The sequence below is a fragment of the Schistocerca serialis genome, chromosome 3 (genome assembly GCF_023864345.2).
Source record: "Schistocerca serialis cubense isolate TAMUIC-IGC-003099 chromosome 3, iqSchSeri2.2, whole genome shotgun sequence".
Classification (NCBI taxonomy): Eukaryota; Metazoa; Arthropoda; class Insecta; order Orthoptera; family Acrididae; genus Schistocerca; species Schistocerca serialis.
This window is the reverse complement of record NC_064640.1, coordinates 535,707,941-535,730,981: the sequence shown is the minus strand read 5'-3', so window position 1 is coordinate 535,730,981 and position 23,041 is coordinate 535,707,941. Positions and strand designations below refer to the sequence as shown.

The window sequence follows — 23,041 nt, the reverse complement described above, 5'->3', positions numbered from 1 at the left end:
GTAATGGCGGTCCATTACAAAAGATGTTCACGTTAATAAACAAATTGGAAAAAGCAGCATGACTAGTAACAGAATATGTGCAACAAAGCAATCCATAAGACACAGAATCCTAATATAACAGCATGAGCCAAAGGCTGAGACACATACAATTTGCCAAAATCTGCATCAAAAGCAGGAAAGTACAAACATAACACATAACGGGTTGTAAACCAGTGAAATTAAAAGGTAAAACATTTAAAAAATAAAACTGGCAAATATAAATCCAATTACTGAAGAGTTCTAACATAACAAATGACCGGTCATGAACCGATGAAGTTAAAAAGATAATGCATTTGAAAGATGAAAAAATTTCTAAAACATTTCAAGAAACTAAAAAAAATTAAAGATGAATACAAGTATTATTGCACTTATTCTGTTGTTAATCATGCTATTTTTTGTTACTTGTTTGTTAAGGTGGACATATCTCTTAATGGAGTGCCATGACTTTCGGTTGTTGGGTATATTTCTTCTGCACTTTTTTTGGTGTTTGTACATTCTTGTACCTTAGCTCCTCTCCATGTGATGTTACGCGCCCCCTTTACAGTGTTTACCATCAATCTGGCTCGCACTATTACTGCTCAGTCCACTTGTTGTAGCAACATGAGCATCCTGTATCAACATACGGTATGTGTTGATCTTGAATGTAGGCATTTTGGCATGGTTCGCTATATCATGTTGTAAGTTGAAACTTCCTGTCAGATTAAAACTGTGTGCCAGACTGAGACTCGAACTTAGGACTTTTGCCTTTTGTGGGCAAGTGCTCTACCATGTGAGCTACCCAAGTACGACCCACAACCCATCCTCACAGCTTTACTTCCTCCAGTACCTCGTCTCCTACCTCCCAAACTTCACAGAAGCTCTCCTGCGAACCTAGCAGTTGTTAGAGCACTTGCCCGTGAAAGGCAAAGGTCCAGAGTTCGAGTATTGGTCCAGCACACAGTTTTAATGTGCCAGGAGGTTTCATATCAGCACACACACTCTGCTGCAGAGTAAAAATTTCATTCAAGTTACAAGTTGACTTGTGCCTTCTGCAGTGCAGGGTCATTATTTAGTTTAACTTTGGTTTGGCACATGACTTCTTCCACCCAGTGTCCTATGGTGACATTATCGTTATAGACCGTATGCATTCTTGGTGGCAATTTTGGAACAAGAGGAAATTTCCAGGGCTGCAATTGAAATTTGGAGTTCATTGCAGCCACAATTTTGGGATATTATTTGATGGTCCACCTACGATAGATGCTTGCGTGTCAGTTGTTAAAGCATGGACATGACATCCTATTACTGCTAGGTAGGCTGTTGTCAAACCACTTTATCTGTTTTTCAGTTTCTTAATCTCAATCTTCAGTTGTTTAAGAAATTCATAATTGCTTAATGAAGTACGTTGTTTTACTTCAGATTTCAGACTCGTCCGATGATGGGGCGACTAAGAAATCGTGGTAATGCATAGAGACTTTTATCGTGCAAGACTTTGACCAAAGTATTTTAAAAGTGTGGTGGATTTGTTTACCATGAACATTTTTATGAGAGTGTTTGCCCTGGAGAGCAAAAGGAAATTGCCGAGTATTCTGGTTGATATTATTGGTAATATAATTATGCTTAGTACATGCAGTGCCCATAGATAATGTAGCAGAACTTTGAGCTGGTGTTCGTGCACTAAGCAACCTCTGTTTACTTTGTCACTCAAGACTATAAATGTATCATCGTCAGCTGTAGGGTCTAGAGGGTCTGATACGACTAGCATGGATTTTTCTGAAATTTTGTATGAACATTCACACATGTTCCCAGTGAATATTGGTAAAGTTTTGTTTTCACCAATGTAATGTTTCCAGAGATCATCACTTTCTTGAGCCCGTAGCGCAACTATCGAAAGCCCACTTCTGAATTTTCGACAACTTGGAGACATACCATCTCCAGCAGTATTATCTTGAAAGAAACAAAACTAGGCCATCTTGTACAACTTATTCACCCTGAAGCAAAAGTCATAAAAAATATTTCTTGAGCAGTTTTATATGGATAATTTTAACCAAAGTAGGATGAAAAAACAGATATTTGAAAAAGACATGAAATTTAGCTTTTTATATCTCTGGAAGTAACTGCAGGATAATCATGAAACTTTGCACATAGTAAGTTACCAATACAGTGTTTTAGAATATAAAATTTCGTTCTACTACTGCTTTCAAGTAGTTTACAGATTGAATGCAAAGTTCATGATATTTTAAAAATGCCAAATATGTTAATTTGTAGCCCACTTTCGCTAAATAGTCTTCTACAGACTCTTTTGAACCAATTTCATTGGAAAGTCCGTGCTCTAAACCACCTAAAACACTAATTTGGTTTTGCAGTGTAAACATAAGAGCCCCCCCCCCCCCCCCCCAAAAAAAAAAAAAGACAATGAGAAGGTGGGGGTGCATTTAAAATATGCCCATATCCTGCTGGTACTCGGATTAAATCTGACGTGTTGTGTTACATTCTAAAATTGCTTAGCACTCTCTGGGGGAAGATAATATCAAGTCCTGATGACTAAGAAGTGAGATAGTCGTTCCACTGTATAAACATCAAGAAATGGGTGTCGTTTTGTCATGATTCATCAGGACATATCAGTCAGAGACACACACACACACACACACACACACACACACACACACACACACACACACACACACTCTCTCTTTGTATAAATTGCCTTAAAGTTGTACACTGTTATCACATTGTGTAAGTTCTGGGATGTTCATAGCAGCCTACCTTTTCTTTTACATACTAGTTTAATTCCAGTTTAAAGTATAGCAAATTTTGTGTCTGCATAGTTTTCAGTTAATGTGAACTGATGAAAAATTGTGTTGCTGTGGTCCAAGGTGGCTTAATCACTGTTGGTTTCTTTTAAAGTGAGAAAATTAGCATTCCCATCACCATAGGGGCTACGCCCAGTAGCTGTGCATTGGCAGCCACTGATGGATTTCTGTACCACAAGTTCCCAAGCCTGTCTTCACACAGGATCCCAAGCCTGATGATATATTTCTAGAAGTGTCAGAGGACAAATCCAGAAAATGTCTGTTTTAGGATCCTAAACATGTTGTTACCTTCAAGCTACATGAAATTTTACAGGTTTCATTAATTTTCTGTAGAACGTCGTAAGGAAAACTATACTGTCAACCAGATGTTGTCAGTGAGGGTGCTGGGTCACCTCTTGATGACCAATAAAATGAATTTCCTGGGCCATGTGGGTGCATAAAGCTCAGCAGCAGTCTCGGATATTTCCAGCTCTCCACACCCTTCCATAAATGCATGCAGCCTATTTTCCTGGCTGGAGGTCTGATATGTTTCTCTTCTGCACTGAGAGCATTAACGGCATTAAATTTGTTTTCATCAGCAAAGAAGAAAGTGATCGGAGTAAAGTTTTAAGAGAAGAGTGGTTATAACGTGGTCATACTTTAGCAGGAACTAGAGAAAATATCATTTTTTTCCAAATAATGATGCAACAATTCAGGTTAGCAGATTTTCAAATGATGAATAATCTTTTCTGGCTATAATTAGTGACAATAGTGGAGAAGATACATTAACATCAGACTTCCAATCAGGGCAATATTCTGCAAGTATTTATGAAAAAGTGTGGTTGATTGGAAATATCCATGAAACTTCCCCAAAGAGGAAGAGGGAGGATGCTGTAATAAGTGTCATGCACTAACATGGCCCAGCAAATTCATTTTATTTGCCATCAAAGGCCACAAGCCCAGTGTTCCATAATAGCACGTTATTGCAGTTATTCCTCATGACATCCTACAGCAAATTAATGAAACCTGTAAAAAGTTAAAGTAGCTTGAAAGAAACCTAAGCTTAGGATCCTAAAAGAGACCTCTTTGAACTTTGTCCTCTGACACTTAAAGAAAGAGATCATCCGGCTTTGGGATCCTGCGTAAAGAAACCCTTATCAGGCTTTGAAACCTGTGGTAAAGAAACTGACCGGTAACCGCTGATGACTGACTATCGGATGTGGCCCCATGGTGATGGGAATGCTGGTTTTCTCACTTTAAAAGTCACCAGCAGTAGTTAAGCCACCATGGACCATAACAACATATTTACACAATTTTTCATCAGTTCCCATAAAGTGTAAACTATGCAAACACAAAACATGCTATAATTTAAACTGGAGTTAAACTAGTATGTCAATAGCATTGCACAATAAAAGAACTCAAAATGGTCTATAATGTGAGTCCTTTGCAAAAAAAAGTCAGGCAGACTCATAAGAACTTCTGCAAAACTTGCACAATGTGATGATGGTGTACAGATTGAAAGCAGTTTATTCAGCTGTTAGGCAACAGTTTTACCAACATAATGTCCAGTGCCTTGGTAATGCACAGTTAGTTTGATACCGTAGCTATCATAGCGGAAAACAGGCTGAAATATGTACTGATAAGTCGTGACAAAAATACACCCATTTTTTGAAGTTTGTATAGTTGTTCTGACTCGATCTCACCTCCTAACCATCAGGACTTCTGATGTTGCCTTCCCTATGTAGAGTGATAAGCAATTGTAGAACATAATAAAAAGATTTCAAATTTAATTTGAGTACTGCAGAATATGGGCCTATTTTAAATGCACCTCTACCTTGTTGTTGTATTTTTTTGGGGTCTTATGTGCTCACATTGTGAAAAAAATTAGTTTCTTTGGTGGTTTAGAACATGATCTTTCTAATAAAAACAGTTTCAGAAAATTTTATTTTGTAAAAGTTGGCTAAAAATAGCCAATTTTGGCGTTTTAAAAATATCATCAACTTTGTCTTAAATTGCTGGCATGCAGTAAGAGAATGAAATTTTATATTTAAAAAAAAAAAAAAAAACCTTGTATTGGTAAATTATTACATACAAAGTTTCAGGTTTATCCTGCAGGTACTTCCAGAGATATAAAAAGCTAATTTTACATTTTTATTTATTTATTTTTTCAAGTGTGTCTTTTTTCAGCTGACTTTGGTTAAAATTATCCCTATAAAAATTGCTCAGAAATTTTTTGATGATTTTACTTGAGCGTGTGAAAAGGTGGGTGAGATAGTCAAGTTTTGTTTCTTTCAAGAAAATATTGCTGGAGACATTGTGTCTCAACATAGCCGAAAATGTTTGTGTATGTGGGGGGAGAATGGAGGATGTACTTTCGGTAGTTGAACTGTGTAATTAAACAAATGACTATATCCCTGGAAGTATTATATTGGCAAAAGTAAAACTGTGCTGATGACATGTGTCAATGCTCTTACAAAATTTCAGCAAAATGTGTGATGGTTATGGGAAACTTTTCTAAAATTAGACCACGTTGGCTCCAGTAAGGACAAAAAACCTGTCAGTGCAGTGGACTGTCTAATACAATTTTAATCTAGTAAGTTCTGGAGGTAAGCTAGAAAATAGTGTTCTTCAAATGGATAAGGACTGGATGCAATGGCCATTTTTTGCACATTGAGTTAATAACTACATGTAATTACTTCAAATATCAAGTAATCTCTGTATTAAAGATCTGAAGTAGTATTGTTATATATAGTTTGCTCCAGTCATTACATATAGTTCTATTGTTACGCAGTTGCCTGTTAGGAGTGAAACGCACTATTTAAATTGTAGTATTGTAATCAGAGTAATTTCTTCACAAAATAGTTGTAAGTTCTGAGTCTTGCAATATAACATATGACAAATATTGTGTGTGGTGAATGCAGAACTTTTGCTAGGACTTATGTACTACTTCTTAAACTTCACATGTCAAGCTTCGTGGGCAGATTGTAAGTCAAGGTGGAATAGATCCATCTGTAACCAACTTGTCAATGGAAGACTAAGTTTTAGTTGCAAGTCCTGTAATCTGCTAGGAAATACTATTATTTCTGTAGTTCTTAGTTTACTTAATCCATTGTTTTCTACATTTTAAACTAATTTTACTGAGCTGTTGCAAACAACTGGCATGTCTGTAGTCACATCATGAAGTTGTAGGTTCCCATACTAAGATAATTTTCAGTCTAGTGATTAATCATCATATGCATTGATGAATCCATCTACCTCTTGCTGAAGTTTGGTAGAGTGATCCTATTCTGATTATCGTGAATTCTGCAGTAGTTTTTATTGGCAATAGGACAATGTATATGTCTTAACGGAACTGTGATGACATAAATACTACAAAATTTTCCTTTCATCTAGAGGAATTTTTTTTGATTTCTCAGGGCATTGCAAGTATAAATAATCTTAATGTTATAAATAACACAATTTTTCTTCTCTACATTCTGTTGTGCATACAATCATCTTAAATGTGCCATATTAATCAATGAGACTTACCTTCAGCATGAAAATATTTTCCTCCCTCCCTCCCTCGTGTGTGTGTGTGTGTGTGTGTGTGTGTGTGTGTGTGTGTGTGTGTGTGTGTGTGTACAGGTGGTTTTTTTTAACTTTTGTATTTCTGTTACAGTGCTACAGGAGGAGCAGACAGTGATGTGGCTGCCTCTGAACCAGGAACACCTGTGGAGGACAAGGAAGGGGGCCAACCATTTGGTGCTGGTATGTTTATTTCACTTGATATTAGTTGAGTTAGAGTGTTTGTATGTATGTACTGTGGAGATAATGAGGTCACTTGAATTGTGTAATACAATGTTTAAAGATGTCTTGTGCCAGAAATACATGTCACAGAAGACAACAGTGTACTCTTGCGTATTAGTTTTATATTTTCCAAGGTATGACCTCACTTCTTACTGTGGATTACGTACACATTTTGTTCTGTACATCAAGGAGCTACTCAAGGATGGTAGGACATACCCTAAGTGAAATGGTTCTTATGGATATGGAATAAGTAAAAAAGAAATCATTAACATATATTTGATGTAATAACAAGCTTCTCACGTAAAATGCAGACATATAGTTACACTACTGCATTGAAGATGCGCTGAAGCGAAGCCTGATTTTATTTCTTCGATACTATCAGTAAGATATACATTATTCGCTTGTGCTAAGAAACTTTCCATTGTAGTAGGATTTGGCCACCAACTCTTTAAACTAAACTTCATTAGTAGCTAAACTCCTGCTGCGTACTAAATTAATTTTTAGTGTACTGTAGCCTCTGAGAGCTATACTGAAGATCTAATTAGGCAATGACAATTGTTATTTTTAGAGACTAGGTCAGTAAATTGAGTTGTATACTTGTGATTTCCCCTTTCCATAGGTGGTCATGAAACTGGCATGCAAGTGCCAGCTATCAACGCAGTTTCTGAGATATTCATTCCCAGGACCGTGCCATAATACTCTGCCCTTTGTCAAAGCTGCTTTTGGCATTGGATATCCCCATTTGTGGCCTTGATTTTTGCTACAATGATTGGTCTTTCATCTCTGCTCCTGTAATAAACTTTCCTTACAGCATCACATGCTGCATTGCCACTGGGTCCCATGGTCATTATGTTTGGTCTCGTGTGTGTGTGTGTGTGTGTGTGTGTGTGTGTGTGTGTGTGTGTGTGTGTGTGTGTTCACTAAGCTGTAGTTCTTAACATAATTATGTTATCTTCTACTGTGTGACAGTCTACTTGAATGCGTTGGCACTAAGATCACAGCCCATCTTAACGTGTTGCACTGATAAAAATGTGCTTGTTTGATCAGTAGATAGTGTGTGATCTTTTCCAATTGATACTTGGACAAAGAGTGTACAGCATCAGTTGTGCAAATAGGGAAGTGTTCTTTGATTGTTGAGAAAGAGACCTTGAAGAGGGCCAGAACAGCTGAGCCTCCTTAAATATGTGCTTCGAACCACCAGTTCTTTGTGAATGTGGGTAGGCTAGATGAGACCTCTTTTTTTTTCCCAACTAACTGAATGCAAAGATGTACCGTTGTGCTGTATTGCCCCCTTTCTCATGCCTCAGCACTCCACTTCTCTATTAAGACAAATATTATGACTTTTCTTTTCTCCTGGTTTAGTGATCTGAAAAATCTCTTTCACAAAGATACCCACACATTTATGAAAATTGCAAAGATTATTTGGTTAAAGCCTATTGTTACTCTTCAAAGAAAAATATTACAGCCATGGGGAATATATTATTCAACAACGAAATGCCTTTATGGTCATCCTGTGCAGGATATTAGTAGGTATATTCATGGTTTGGAAATGGAAGAAATAGTTTATAACCATTTTTTTGTTATTCCGAAGTGAGTGTGAATGTCGATCTGTCTCTTTTAGGATTGACTTCAGTGTTTATGATTGATCTTCCATCATGGTAATGATCTCTGATGCAGTTAATACAGACTTGTAAAAAATTCGCCTGAAGACTAAAATCATTTGTACAGACCAGCAACAACTGAGGCCAAAGTTAATATTTATTTATGTATTTATTCATTTTAGTTCTTCTTTTTATTTAGAAAGATTGAAGGTGAGGACTGCCGTAAGATCTAGCATTTTCAGTAATCTTTTGGGTTTAAATCAGCAGCAGTCACCAGACTCTGAGTCTTCATGTTGGGAAGGCTTGCAGTTGGTGGATACTACGTGATATAAAAAAGGTTGAGCATTTGGTGCTAGGTCAAAATTGATCTTAACCACCTGGTAAAGAAATGAATCAGTTTCATTCACACAGTGTGGCAGTTGCCCCTCAGGGTCTTGTTCAGTTGCCTGTTCGAATGTTGTTCGTCATAAGAATAAGATGTGAAGAGGTTGAGTAATTTCAAGATCAGGTATGTTATGGGGCGGGGGGGTAGACACACACCTTTCACTGTATTTACCCGAATAACCAAGAATAAGCATCCTATTTGATCACAGGACCTTTACAAAATGATTCAGAGATTTGTTTGCACTGCTCTGAGGTGTCCAGCCAGGTTCAGGTGTTCAAGTAACATAATACACTGATCAGCCAGAATATAATGACCACCAACCTACTATCAATACAAACCTATTGAGGCAATAGCAGCATCACCTGACAAGGAATGACTTCTAGTCAGACACACGCATGGTGCACACTGTACCAGTAAGCGTGCTGTCTGTGCAGAGAATGGGGAAGATCAGCATTCTATATGAGTTGGACCAAGAGCAGATTGTGATGGCGTGAAAGCTTGTTAGGAGCATTTTGAAAACTGCATGCCTTGTCAAGTGCTCGAGGAGTGCAGTGGTCAGTGTCTTCAACATATGGTGAAACAACATCAAGATATGGGGTTGGGGGGTCATCCATCATTGTAGATGTTAGACATCACAAGCTTGCTAGAATGGTAAAATGGGACAGGCAGCAAACTGTAGCAGAACTAACATCCAGCATTAATGCTGGGCTGGTTACAAGGGTATCTAAACACAGAGTGCACTGAACACTCCTAACGTTCGGCCTCTGCAGCTGATGACCCATGTATATGCCAGTGTTAACATCACTACATTGGCAGCTATGACTGAAATGCGCATGTGACTACCGGCACTGGACGTTGGCGAAGTAGCAGAGCATTGCGCGGTATTATGAATTCCGATACCTTCTTCATCATGCCAATTGGAGGTTGTGAATCTGTTGTCTCCCAGGGTAACAGCTCCTTGACACCTCTACTGCGGCACTGAGATAAGCTGTCAGTGGCTCCATTATGGTGGGGAGAATATTCACATGGAATTCATGCAATGCACCATGACGAGCAAGGAGTATCGTACACAGGTTGCAGACCATGTACACCTCTTCATGACGATCATGTTTCCCGATGGCAGTGGTGTTTTTCAGCAAGATAATGCATCATGTCACAAGGCCAGGAGCATGATGGAATGGTTCAAGAAACACAGTGGCAAGTTGGGGTTGGTTGCTGGCCATCCACAACTTGCCTTATCTGAACCTGATTGAACACATCTGGGATGTGATTGAATGTGACGTTGAAGCTCATTGCTGCGCTGCCCGGAATTTATGGGAATTAGGTGACTTATGTATGCAGTTGTAATGCCAACTCTGTCCAGTTACCTACTAAGGCCTCATTGGTGCCATGCCATGAAATGTCGTCGCTGTTATCCGTACATGATCAGTGTCTTTGCGACATTGTGCTTCTTTTGTACTCCTGTCACTCCCCACTCCTTCCCCCACTACCTGGTTGCATGCCGCACCGGGTTGAGTGGTGAATGCCCACCAAATACAGGGTGTGAACTCTGATCCCTCGCTGCTTCTGCTGCCACTGTAGGGTGTGGAGTCACTAGAGTGATATTGTTCGAAAGCTGGCTGAGTGCAGCTGCTTTCTCTGTTGGCCATGTGTATTTCAGTAGCCCCTTTAGAACAGTCTCAAAATGACTATAATGGTAGGCTTCCTTCGTCTACTAGTACACAGGTTCTGTGGACCAATGTACATAGCACATGTTCATGCTGTGAAGGATTGTGGCAGTTGGAGGTGTGGAAAAACAAATTTGCGTCGATGGATGTCCTGTATTCACTGTCTCCCATAGTGCCGTAGGCTCCGCACTTGGCTAAGACATCCATGAAAGGGAAATTTGCCATTCTTTTGCACCTGCATAGTGAATTTGATGCTGGGGTGTTGAGAATTCAGATATTGGAGAAATTTCTTTGTCTGCAGATTGAATCAAAATTTCAGGAGTATTCCGTAGTTCTCAAATCACAGCTTTCTTCACTTTTGTGAGGTTTGTTTTCAGTGGAAGGGCTCTCGTGAGCACGCGGCATTTTTCCAATGTAACTCCCATGTGGCCACACCACAAATGTTTCATCAACGTACCTGGAAAGCATGGAGAAATCAGTGCAGCTGTTTGCAAAGCCTACTCTTTGAAATCCTCCATGAATAAGTTTGCCACAACCAGTGATAGAGAGCATCCCATGGTGGTGCCACCTATTGGTTTATAATAATCACTGCCTAAGAGCAGAAGGGAGATGTGAGGACAACTTCATTCTCAGGTTGAATTTCTACTTCATAAGCTTGATGGAATCAGAAGAGTCCCTCTGGTAAAGAGGGAGACGGCATCAAACCTCACCATGAGGTCCTCAACATGAAGACGTAGTTACTGCAGCTGTTGAATGAAATGTCTGGACTTCCTGATGTGGTGCTGCCACTCACTGATGTAAGGGCTTACTTAGTAGTCCCATTAGATGTTTGGCCACCTGGTACATACTTGCACCTGTATTGCTTACAGTAGACCATAGAAAAATGTATTGTTAGTGAATTTTTGGTAAGCCAGAGAGCCTTGGCTGTGCAGCAGCTCGTGTTCGAAGCTTGTTGATCTCTTTTTTCCCCAGTTGCCAGCATAGAAGTTCGATGATGTTCCTTCTCACTTTGTTGGTCAAATCTACTTTGTTTTCTGTATGCTGTAACGTTGAGTAAGTTGTACATTTCACGATTTTTGCTCTGACAGCGAAAGTAGTACAATGGCATTTCCTTTGTGTGCAGACTGAATCAAAATTTCAGGATCATTCCATGGTTTTCAAATCACAGCTTTTTTTCACTTTTGTGAGGTTTGTTTTCAGTGGAAGGGCTCTCGTGAGCACGCAGTATTTTCCCAATGTATCTCCTCCGCTCCATCACTGGGGAGGGTGGAAAGTGGTTGTTCTTACCCATGATGATATCTGCAATAGGTATAACAGTTGGTACTGGTGTGAAATAGAGCTCCTGATTTCTCTGTGTTGTCTATCTTTTTTCCTGCAAGATTCATTACGGTTCTTCTTTGCAGTGCTTATAGTTGTTGTTCTCTTGCTGCTAAACATTTGAGCTTGGAGACTTCTTTCGGTGTAACACTGTGTCAAGAGTGGTCTGCGTGAGCCCAGTAGACCCCGTCAACCCACTCAGTGGAGAGTAATCCAGATTTACTCTTCTTCTACGTGAATAATGAAAATTGAAATGAACAGCTGTATTGTAATTTATATGTCATTTATTCAAAATATGCTACCAGTTGAAACGCCCTTGAATATGGAAACATATATAACGTGCTAGTAAAGTGTAATGAGAATTCCAACAACAAAAATCACAGTTTGTGAGCAAAATGGGGATAAATTACATCATAAACTTACATAATAAAAATATACTATTCATACCCATACAGAACAAAGTTTAGCACTTAATTTATGTTTCTTGCACACGCACACACACACACACACACACACACACACACACACACACACACACACACACACACACACTTACTTTCTTCAGTGACATAATGTACCCAAGGGAGCCCACACATTCAATGAATTAAACCAGCAAAGGAACTGAAGTCACATATTTTCCTAACCAGAACACACAGGAATATGGGATATACCAATCAAAAAATGAGATAACCTAATAACATAAAATCATACAGGCAGAGTAAACAAATGTAAAAGAAACCTAATGAACAAATGTTCATTGGATAATTGAAACCCACTGAAATAACATCTCTGTCACATCACATATTCTCTAATCAACTCCAATATATAAACAATGTAAATCTCGGTCTAAAACTTAGTATACAAGTGGAATTGAAGTCGGAAGAAACTACAAAAAGTGCTCCATTGATATTATTATATAGCAACCCAGTTATAGTATATCATTAAGCGAATGCGTAACTCCTGTAAGTAAAAGGCCATAAATATGCAATATCTCCAGAGTAACAACAAAATAAGTCACTAATGTTTCTTCTAATTCCAGGAAATGTAATAGACATATAACAATGTTGCCAACTTTAGGGACCTCCTCTGTCACTATGTACTCACGGGCTTAAAAGTAACATATGTGATACGTATTGACGAGCAGCTACCGAAGAACATCTTGTGCACAAATACTCTATTTATATGTAACAATAACCTATTAGTAGGAGTAAATCAGTAAAACCAATAGGCCCATTTGTTTGAACACGCACATACAGGACCGTGAACTTCAAAACATCCATATGAAAATCCAACAGCATGCAACCAGGAGACACCTATGTATTAATGTATGAGAGCAAGAAAATGAACTCCAAAGAGTCCTTAAGAAGGGGAACTCGGACAATAACTTACACAGACTTCACAAAAGCCAAGCACATTCCCTCATGTCCTTGCTAACCTATTTAAAGGTGGTGACATCCATCGCGTACCCAGTTGCAGTCAACATGAAAGTAATACTAGACAAAATGCATAATTTGTATATTAAAACTCTCCACACCTAAACTACACTGTGATAGGGGAACACCAGTGTAAAATCAAATTGTGCACAAACAGGCACTTCATCCTGGAAAACTCTCCACTGGAACCACATATCCAGTCACTAATGAACCAGACCCAAAACCATGCATTTAAAATGAAAATAAAAGTGGCACCTGAAGTCATTCATTATATTGCATAACATAAACCACAACAAAGTCACAACTGAACATTGCAAAATCAAGCACAAAGTAGTAAAAAATGGTGAAGTAATAAGAGAGATCAACATGCTCACATACCTTAAAAATAAGAAGTGGACCATTTGGACTGGATATTTAATGACCAAACAGCCTTTCCAATACAAGCACCACAGAAAATCCTAAAAACGTAAAAATATTCGAAAACTATGTAAAAACTAAATATACATCCATATCGGGGACAACAAGACATGAGAAAACGTATGCACTTGTTTAAAGATGCAGAACAGTGAAATATTTGAATACCTGCAAAGCAGTGTGTGGCGTACACATCAACAAACAAAGCAACAGTACGAAAGTGCTGGGTGCAGTGTGGGAACTTCCTTATTTGAAACACGCAACACACACGGCTGTGATTCGACATGCATTCAGGATACAGTTCAACATTGCGCCTGCAGGTCATGGTCCTGATGGGAAATAAACTGTTATGTGTGTAGATACCTTTATGGATACTGGAAGTGTGCAGAAAAAGAAATCGGGATCTTCAAGAACCACCAGAACTCCAGAAAACATGCAGAGGGGTAAGGATGTCAATTTTGAATTCCTGCTAGCGATCTGCACACAAACATGCAGCTTCCCTTGCAATTTCTGAATGCACAATGAGACGAATTATTCATGAAGAGATGAAATTTCGTCCATATAAACTGTCAGTAGTGCACACACTTCATCGACGTGATTTTGTTTCACGAAAAAATAACTGTGAAGCCTTGATAGATGAGCTGCCTCATGACGCCTTAGTGTTATTCAGCAATGAGGCACATTTTCATTTGTCTGGCTGCATAAATAAACAAAATGTGCAGTATTGGAGTTGCACGAGCCACCGAGAACTTAATGAGCAGCCCCTGCATGCAGAATATGTAACTGTTTGGTGTGCACTGTCTAAAATTGGATTTATTGGTCCATGGTTTTTTGAAGAGAATGATAAGGCAGATACGGTCATTTCTGAGTGTTGCGTTCAGATGATTCAGCAGTTTCTTATTCTAGAACTTTAAGAAATGGATGTGGGTCATGTTTGGTTCCAACAAGATGGCACTACAGCTCACACGACACGAACATCGATGACCATGTTGCACGAACACTTCCCCGATCGTCTCATATCTTTGAGGGGCGATCTCCAGTGGCCAGCACACTTGCTAGATTTAGTGCCATGCGACTTTTTCTTATGGGGCTCTCTCAAATCATTGGTGTATACCAATTGTCCACAGACCCTGGCTGAGCTATGGAACAATATTCATGTTGATATTTGCCAACATCGACAGAGACATGTTAGAAAAAGTGGACCAAAACTTCTGATTTCGACTCTCCAAATTCATTGAGCAGAACGGATGCCATCTTAGAGATATCATTTTCAAAACTTAATGGAACAAAACTTTAGATGTTACTCTTTGTAAATAAAAAAAAGAATTAAATTGATGTCTCTAATACTTTCTGATTTATGATTGTTTTTTTAAATAAAGAAGCTACCACACCACACCCTGTACAAGTGGAAGGTAAAATACGGCCTCCTGGTGTGATAAACTACTCAGTATGTGAAACTCGGTGATAGACAAACAGTACTGCTGCCAACCCAGAAACATCTAAAAATAATAGACCAGCACCATGGATCATGTCTCAGTTCAGTGAAAAAAACCAGGAGACTGTATGTGACACACACACACACACACACACACACACACACACACACACACACCTGGGACTCCGTAAATGTCCAGCTGCCACAAGCAAAAATGCAGTAATCACCTCAATTCAGACACCTATAAAATACAGAAGGAGTGGCAGCCATAGACAAAAAGCTAAATAGTGCAAAGAAGCACTATCTGTAATTGTAACACCCAAAAACACACGCTGTCATATAAGCTAAACTGTTAAATGTTATTAAGACAGACTTATATGTGGTCATTACTAAATGCACATAACCACCTCTTGAGTGACACAACAAACTCTAGGGAGACAACTGTGTTCATACTACTGAGAACTATATGATACACGACAATGGTCAACACTAAGCAGTGACAATCCTTATAGCCCCGGTACCACCCTAAAAAGCAAGAATAGGCACTGTCATCTACACGGAACCTAGATCAGCCATACATTAAAGTAACTATTGAGGAGCTGAGACACTTCTATGTAAACTGTGGATAACAAATGGGGAGACATGAAATACTCATAAATAGTGTACATTAGACGGATGAAACACACAACTCACGGTAAAGCGGTCCTGGTATATTATAATAATGCAAAATCTATCTGCAGTGATGACACACAACCGTGAAGGGAACTCCGAAACCCTACAGGAGAAAATTAATCGCAGATAATAGACAATGACAGCATATGTACTCACCAAGTGTAATCTGCCATCAACATACAATCCACAGTGACAAAGACCAGCAGAGTCTTCAAATGAAGAAAGTACAACCTATTAAGCATGTCATGCCAGCATGTTGTTGTTGTGGTGGTCTTCAGTCCTGAGACTGGTTTGATGCAGTTCTCCATGCTACTCTACCATGTGCAAGTTTCTTCATCTCCCAGTACCTACTGCAGCCTACATACTTCTGAATCTGCTTAGTGTATTCATCTCTTGGTCTCCCTCTACGATTGTTACCCTCCACGCTGCCCTCCAGTACTAAATTGGTGATCCCTTGATGCCTCAGAACATGTCCTACCAACCGATCCCCTCTTCTAGTCAAGTTGTGCCACAAACTCCTCTTCTCCCCAATTCTATTCAATACCTCCTCATTAGTTATGTGATCTACCCATCTAATCTTCAGCATTCTTCTGTAGCACCACATTTCGAAAGCTTGTATTCTGTTCTTGTCCGAACTATTTATCGTCCACGTTTCACTTCCATACATGGCTACACTCCATACAAATACTTTCAGAAACGACTTCCTGACACTTAAATCTATACTCGATGTTAACAAATTTCTCTTCTTCAGAAACGCTTCCTTGCCATTGCCAGTCTACATTTTGTATCCTCTCTACTTCGACCATCATCAGTTATTTTGCTCCCCAAATAGCAAAACTCCTTTACTACTTTAAGTGTCTCATTTCCTAATCTAATTCCCTCAGCATCACCGACTTAATTCAACTACATTCCATTATCCTCGTTTTGCTTTTGTTGATGTTCATCTTATATCCTCCTTTCAAGACACTGTCCATTCCGTTCAACTGCTCTTCCAAGTCCTTTGCTGTCTCTGAGAGAATTACAATGTCATCGGTGAACCTCAAAGTTTTTATTTCTTCTCCATGGATTTTAATACCTATTACAAACTTTTCTTTTGTTTCCTTTACTGCTTGCTCAATATGCAGATTGAATAGCATCAGAGAGAGGCTACAACCCTGTCTCACTCTCTTCCCAACCACTGGTTCCCTTTCATGCCTCTCGACTCTTATAACTCCCATCTGGTTTCTGTACAAATTGTAAATCGCCTTTCGCTCCCTGTATTTTACCCCTGCCACCTTCAGAATTTGAAAGAGAGTATTCCAGTCAACATTGTCAAAAGCTTTCTCTAAGTCTACGTAGGTTTGCCTTTCCTTAATCTAGCTTGTAAGATAAGTCGTAGGGTCAGTATCGCCTCACATGTTCCAACATTTCTACGGAATCCAAACTGATCTTCCCCGAGGTCGGCTTCTACCAGTTTTTTCATTCGTCTGTAAAGAATTCGCGTTAGTATTTTGCAGGTGTGACTAATTAAACTGATAGTTCAGTAATTTTCACATCTGTCAACACCTGCTTTCTTTGGGATTGGAATTATTATATTCTTCTTCAAGTCTAAGGGAATTTTGCCTGTGTCATACATCTTGCTCACCAGATGGTAGAGTTTTGTCAGGACTGGCTCTCTCAAGGCTATCAGTAGTTGTAATGGAATGTTGTCTACTCCCGGGGCCTTGTTTCGATTCAGGTCTTTCAGTGCTCTGTCAAACTCTTCACGCAGTATCGTATATCCCATTTCATCTTCATCTACATCCTCTTCCATTTCCATAATATTGGCCTCAAGAACATCGCCCCTGTATAGACCCTCTATATACTCCTTCCACCTTTCTGCTTTCCATTCTTTGTTTAGAACTGTGTTTCCATCTGAGCTCTTGATATTCATGCAAGTGGCATATGCAGCCAACAAAGTCTTGTAATCTGGTGGGTGGCCTCAGTATTTATATTTTGGGCGATCCTTGCGAATGTCGGTATTATACTATGCTCACTGCACCTCATTAAGAAGGTAAGAGACCTGAGGAGATGCCCTTTCCTGTCACGATGCTTATCCAGCTTTGTAAGTCTCAGAGAGATCACCTATAAAAACACGTACACTGTTAGGTTTGGTGAAAAATGACTTGGAAACTGTGTGTCTACTGTATTCCTTGCAAATGCAGCAAGGCAGACTGTGCAGTCGAAGAAAGGTGCAAGGAGCACAGGAGACTAACCTAACTTACGCATCAGAACATTGCATTGGCTACAGGGGACTCTGTGAAATTTGGTGAAGAGAAATGCTGAGACAGAACTTGTCATTTTTGGACTGGGTTCTAAAGCAGTCTATGGAAATAAGTGACAAACAGCCTGATCAACAGAACAATGGCTCCACTCCAGTAAGGTGTGGAACCCAACACCCCACTAGCTGAAGTCACAGTGTCGGCCAAGAAAGACTTCCGCACTCAACAGGTGTGGCAGAAGCACTGAGGGACCAGAGTTTGATCCAGCAATCAACAATCCCTTCTCCCTAGCATTCCACCTGGTGCAGCCTGCGACCACATAATGGGGGAAGGAGTGTGGAGCAATAAAGAGTAGCGAAGGTGCGTGATGCAGCAGAGAAGCTCATTCATGAAGGTGACTTCGAGGTATGTTTTTGAAATATTGTGTCACAAAACACTGCACTTGGCTGGACACCCGAGGAGAATACAGACAGCTGATTTGTTGAAGTAGTTCAAGATACACATCTGGTTTAGAGAGAATGTACTAGCATGAAAATTCCCCTCGTGCCTTCCTTAAAACAGTTATCACATTAGCAATAAGTTACCCACCATACGCTGTCTCTCAAGTTTGTTTTGTTGTTGTTCTTCTTCTATGTAATGGTCATAACATATTACATGTATGCATAATAAATGTTTTGATGCAGTTTCTCGATTTATAGCAAACGGGTTACTCTACGTATGTTTCAGTTGTTTTTTGTGCTTACTTTTTGATAAGTGAGATAAATCCTAATCAATTTGCTGAGGTTGTGCACCCCAGACTCATATTTGGGAGGATGATGGTTGAAATCCCTGTCTGGCCATACAGAGCTAGGTTTTCCATAATTTCCTTAAGTGGCTCAAGGCAAATGCCAGGATGGTTCCTTTGAAAGGACACAGCAGATTTCCTTCTCCATCCTTCCGTAATATGAGCTTGTGCTCTGTTTGTAATTACAACACTGTTGACGGGGATATTAAACTCTAACCCTTCCTTTTTGTTGTTGCTGCAAGAATGAATACGGATATGCTAATATTATTTCGGTGTTGCACTGCGAAGGTTGGAGACCCAGATTAAAGATTGAAAATGCATGTTGAGTCTTTTGTGGAAGTATTAAATTTGTTGAGTGTGTGTCAATAATTACCAAATTACCATGGTCACTACTAAATGAGCAGCATGGAAGATAACATGGTAATCCCTTCATATCCCCATACAACCATCCTGATATAGGTTTCCCTGAACAATTACAGACAATACAGGATAGTTCCTTCGATGAAACTACATCCAGTTAGTTTCTCTTGCTTTGTCCAGCTGAGCTACTACTTCATCTTTGATGATTTGTCAGTAAGGTGCTCTTCTGTCCCTTCCTGATTCGATAAAACAATTTTCGCTTTTCTGAGACAAATCGAAGAAAGTGATGTAAAGCAAGGCAATCCATTGCTTCAGGCGATAAGTAACAGTGTTGTGTCAACATGCAATAATGTGGGGGAGAGGAGGAGATGGTGGAAGCTGGTGGAGGAGTAGGTTTCTCAAAGATGTTGTTGTTTGAAGTTGTGTTGCTGGGTGAAGTTAATCCATATGCAAAAGCAGTCAGTATCATCAGTCTCTTGCAAAACAATTGAGACTTCTTCAACTACTTGCAGGAGGGATTGGTGTCTCCACTTTTGATGACAGTGCATTTACTATTTACTTTGAGTTGCAAGGGTAGGTTATCTCCTTCTGTACATAACACAAAGAATTGTATGTATGTAAGAGTGCAAAAATTAAAAAAAAAAAATATTGAGGCCAAAAGTTAAGGAAAAGAGTAACATTGATTAACAAGTGTCTGGTAGTAGTCTTACCAGTTTTGCTTTAAGTCAGTTAAAGATGCCTCCAATTGAAATAAATGAAAGGTCAGAATATGTCAGGTTTCTTGAAATAATGGAGGATATTCTCTCTAATGTGTTTGTGGACATAAGTCTAGGTTTTATCAAAATAATTATCTGCCACTAGTGCTGTGGCTGTTGAAAACAGTGGAACAACTTGCAGGAAAAACCATAGGAAACCTAAGTGCAGCTCTGAATGCTTACCTGCTTGCTGACAATTGTACTTTGTTGACAACAGGCTCAAGGATTCTTGAAAATTCAAAAATAGTAATGTAGCAATATTTGCAATGCATCAGTGTTTTTTTTCCAATATTGCACATTCCAATGATAAACTGTTTTATAGTTATAATATTCTTCACCTATCGTCTATTTTTCATGCAACATACCATAACACATTTCCTTTTGTGTGATTAATGTGCTCACATTGTCAACAGTTAAGGTGGGAATACTTTATGTGCAAACTGTGCTCTGATTGTAACACCTCGCCCCCCCCCCCCCCCCCCCATATATATATATATATATATATATATATATATATAAAACTGTGTGTCTGTGTGTGTGTGTGTGTGTGTGTGTGTGTGTGTCTGTGTGTGTGTGTGTGTGTCCTGGTTCCACTCCCCAAATGCAATGCACTGGTTTCAGTTCTTCTTCTTTTCTTCTTCTTTTTTTGTGCCTTTGTCCCACATTGATGCAGGGTTGGCTTAGTTGCTAACAGATTTGGGTTTGTTAGTAATGGTTTTGGTTTGGTGAGTTATAGGGGTGGCTTGATGCCCTTCCTGGTGCCACACCATTATTACCTGGAACGGAATATGTGTAACTCCACCTTGCTGCGTGCAGTATCATTCATGTGAATGTGAGCAAAAGTTTTCTAAATGTTTGCAGAATGTGTAACTGAGGCAGGACTTGGGTACTGGCCCAGTATTCACCAATGTGGGAAAGAGCCTAGAAGCCACATCCAGGCAGACTTGCGTTAATACATCAGGTGGATTGTCTGCAGCCACCGCATCCCCCTGTCCCAGTGCTTTTTTTAACATGCTTGGCTACCTGGGTGGGTGGGAAATCATCCTCAGATGTTCTTTTAAATGCTGCAATTGCCAATGAAGTCTTGAAAATAAATTTAAGGTGTTTTATGGAACAAAAGTTTTGTTAACAATACTATTTGAAAACATCAACATCGTGATTTGGTGTAGAAGAAAGTGCAGGGTTAAGATTGCCAATAATGTCCAGACTCCCATGTGGGTGCATATGTCCACATGCTGCTGTCCCAGCATCTTCCACACAATGGAATTTACTCTTACTATATCCCCATCTCCTCCTCAATTGCAATTGCTTTCATCCATTTCTCTTCGAAATTCTGTTGTTCCCCACTCATTGATGATGATTGGCTTCCCATTATAATTTGTATCCCTTTCTATATGTTATAGATTTTTGTTATTATCCTCTGCCTGTACCTGACAGTCACCATGTAGTGATCCAAACCAGCATCATCCCCCCCCCCCCCTTTCTTCACCTTAACATTCTTAAGGTCTGAGGTGTACTTTTTTTGGACAAGCTCTTGATCTGTCTGGCTGACTCTCTCTCCATCCGGAGACTTCTGTGTCCCTTGTAAGAATATGCTGATAGTTATGGCGAGGTTTTTGTTTATGGCAAAATCAACCAGCCTCATCTTGTTGTCATTACATTTTTCATGTTGACTATAGTTCACATTTGGTCTAAATGCCATTTCTCTTACCACCTTGGCATTCTTCTCTCTTAGGACGACTTTGTCATTTGCAGCAATCACATCAGGTGTGCCTGTGTCCTGTGTACTAGGAAACCAGTTCCAAGATCGGCTGTTCTACTGCTGCTGCCAAACATTGTGTAGCCACCAGAGTCAAATGCTGAGTTCTTCTTCCATCTTTACTCCTGTAAGACTGCTATTCCTATTTGGTAATGTTTCAGTTGGTTTTTCAGGCTTCTGAATGGCCCTGCTGTATTAAAACTCAGTGTATTCCAAGTAGCCATTTTTAAATGAGTCCATGTCAGTTGCTTAGTCATTGTCATAAAGGCTGTCTGGTTTCCACCTGTATTAGACATACTCTACACATTTCTTACACAGCAGTGAAGGCACTCTTGTGAAATACCACCAGGGGGGCTGCCCCTTCACAGCCTGCGTTTTCTGGCAGGAATGGTCACTTAGCCTTTGAAGATCCATCCTCTTCTTAAAAGACAATACATTCCTACTATTACCCTCAGTAGTTTGGTGTCCTGTTCAGATAGAAAAGGAAAAAATGAAAGATACCCTCTGTCTTTAAAACCTCGATAACTCAAGTGTTGACCAAAGAAGGCTGATATGAAAGAAAACAGAAGTACTCGGTCACAAATAACTGAAAGTAATGTCAGACTTAGCGAAGGACACATGTGGTTGACTCCCCCATACTTCCAAGAAGGGAGCTTCCTATGCAGGACTACTCTGTCTCCGAAATCTCACTATTGGGGAGGAAACTAGTCCCAGAGAGCAGTGCAACTGATGCAAAGAACAATACAGCTGACAATGGAAGTCAAGCATGACTGGAAAACAGAGTAAGATGGAGTGAGTAGTACAATGATGACTTTGATAAAGCTATTGAGGAACGAAATAGCAAAAGGAAGATAATGCTGCAGTGAAATATGTGGGCTGCAGGACAAACTTACAAAGAAATGAAATGTAAAGCAAAAACTATTTGCCAAAGGAAAAAGAGGAAATTTGAGAAAAATAGATTGGAAGACATCAAGACTATGTTTAAGGGAACGAGAGAGAGAGAAAGAGAGAGAGAGAGAGAGAGAGAGAGAGAGAGAGAGAGAGAGAGAGAGAGAGAGAGAACAAGGGTGGCAGCATCAAACAATGATATGTGGGGATAAAGAAGGAAACTTGATTTTAGATGAAACTAAAATCATCGAAAGATGGCAGTAATATTTTAAAAACCGTTGAAATGTGGGGAAACCTAGGAATTTGAAGAATAGAAGTAGTTGGAACGAGATGATGATGATGACGATGAGGAGGAGAAGCTAATATGGGAGAAGTAATGGGTGCTGTTGCAGAGATTAGGATCTACAGAACTGTGGGGGAAGATAGGATATCAAGTGAAATCTTTAAGTGTGGTGGTATAGAGGTACTGAGGAAAAGGCATGAACTGGTTGAGAAAATACTATGTGGAAAAAATTCCAACTAGAATACATCCATCATTAAACCAATACATACGAAGGACAATATAACAAACTGCAATAACCACAGAGGAATAGAACTGCTGAATGCTGCCTACTAAATATTTTCTAGAATACCGAACAAAAAATTATGACCATGTGCAGAAGCCACGATAGGGAAATACAGTGTGGGCTCAGGAAAGAAAGAGCAACGAAAGATCTGATGTTCACCCTTGGATTAGTA

General features: G+C 39.5%; 1 protein-coding gene across 4 annotated transcripts in view; it reads left to right on the top strand.

Annotated features, from left to right (window-relative positions):
• The window catches only part of LOC126470411 (synapse-associated protein 1), a 336,806-nt gene that overhangs the window by 174,094 nt on the left and 139,671 nt on the right, over window positions 1–23,041 (top strand). For all 4 annotated transcript variants that reach the window (XM_050098263.1, XM_050098262.1, XM_050098265.1 and 1 more), the window contains exon 3: window positions 6,466–6,554. In XM_050098263.1, coding sequence (XP_049954220.1) covers window positions 6,466–6,554 — 89 coding nt within the window. The remainder of the gene's footprint in view (window positions 1–6,465; window positions 6,555–23,041) is intronic.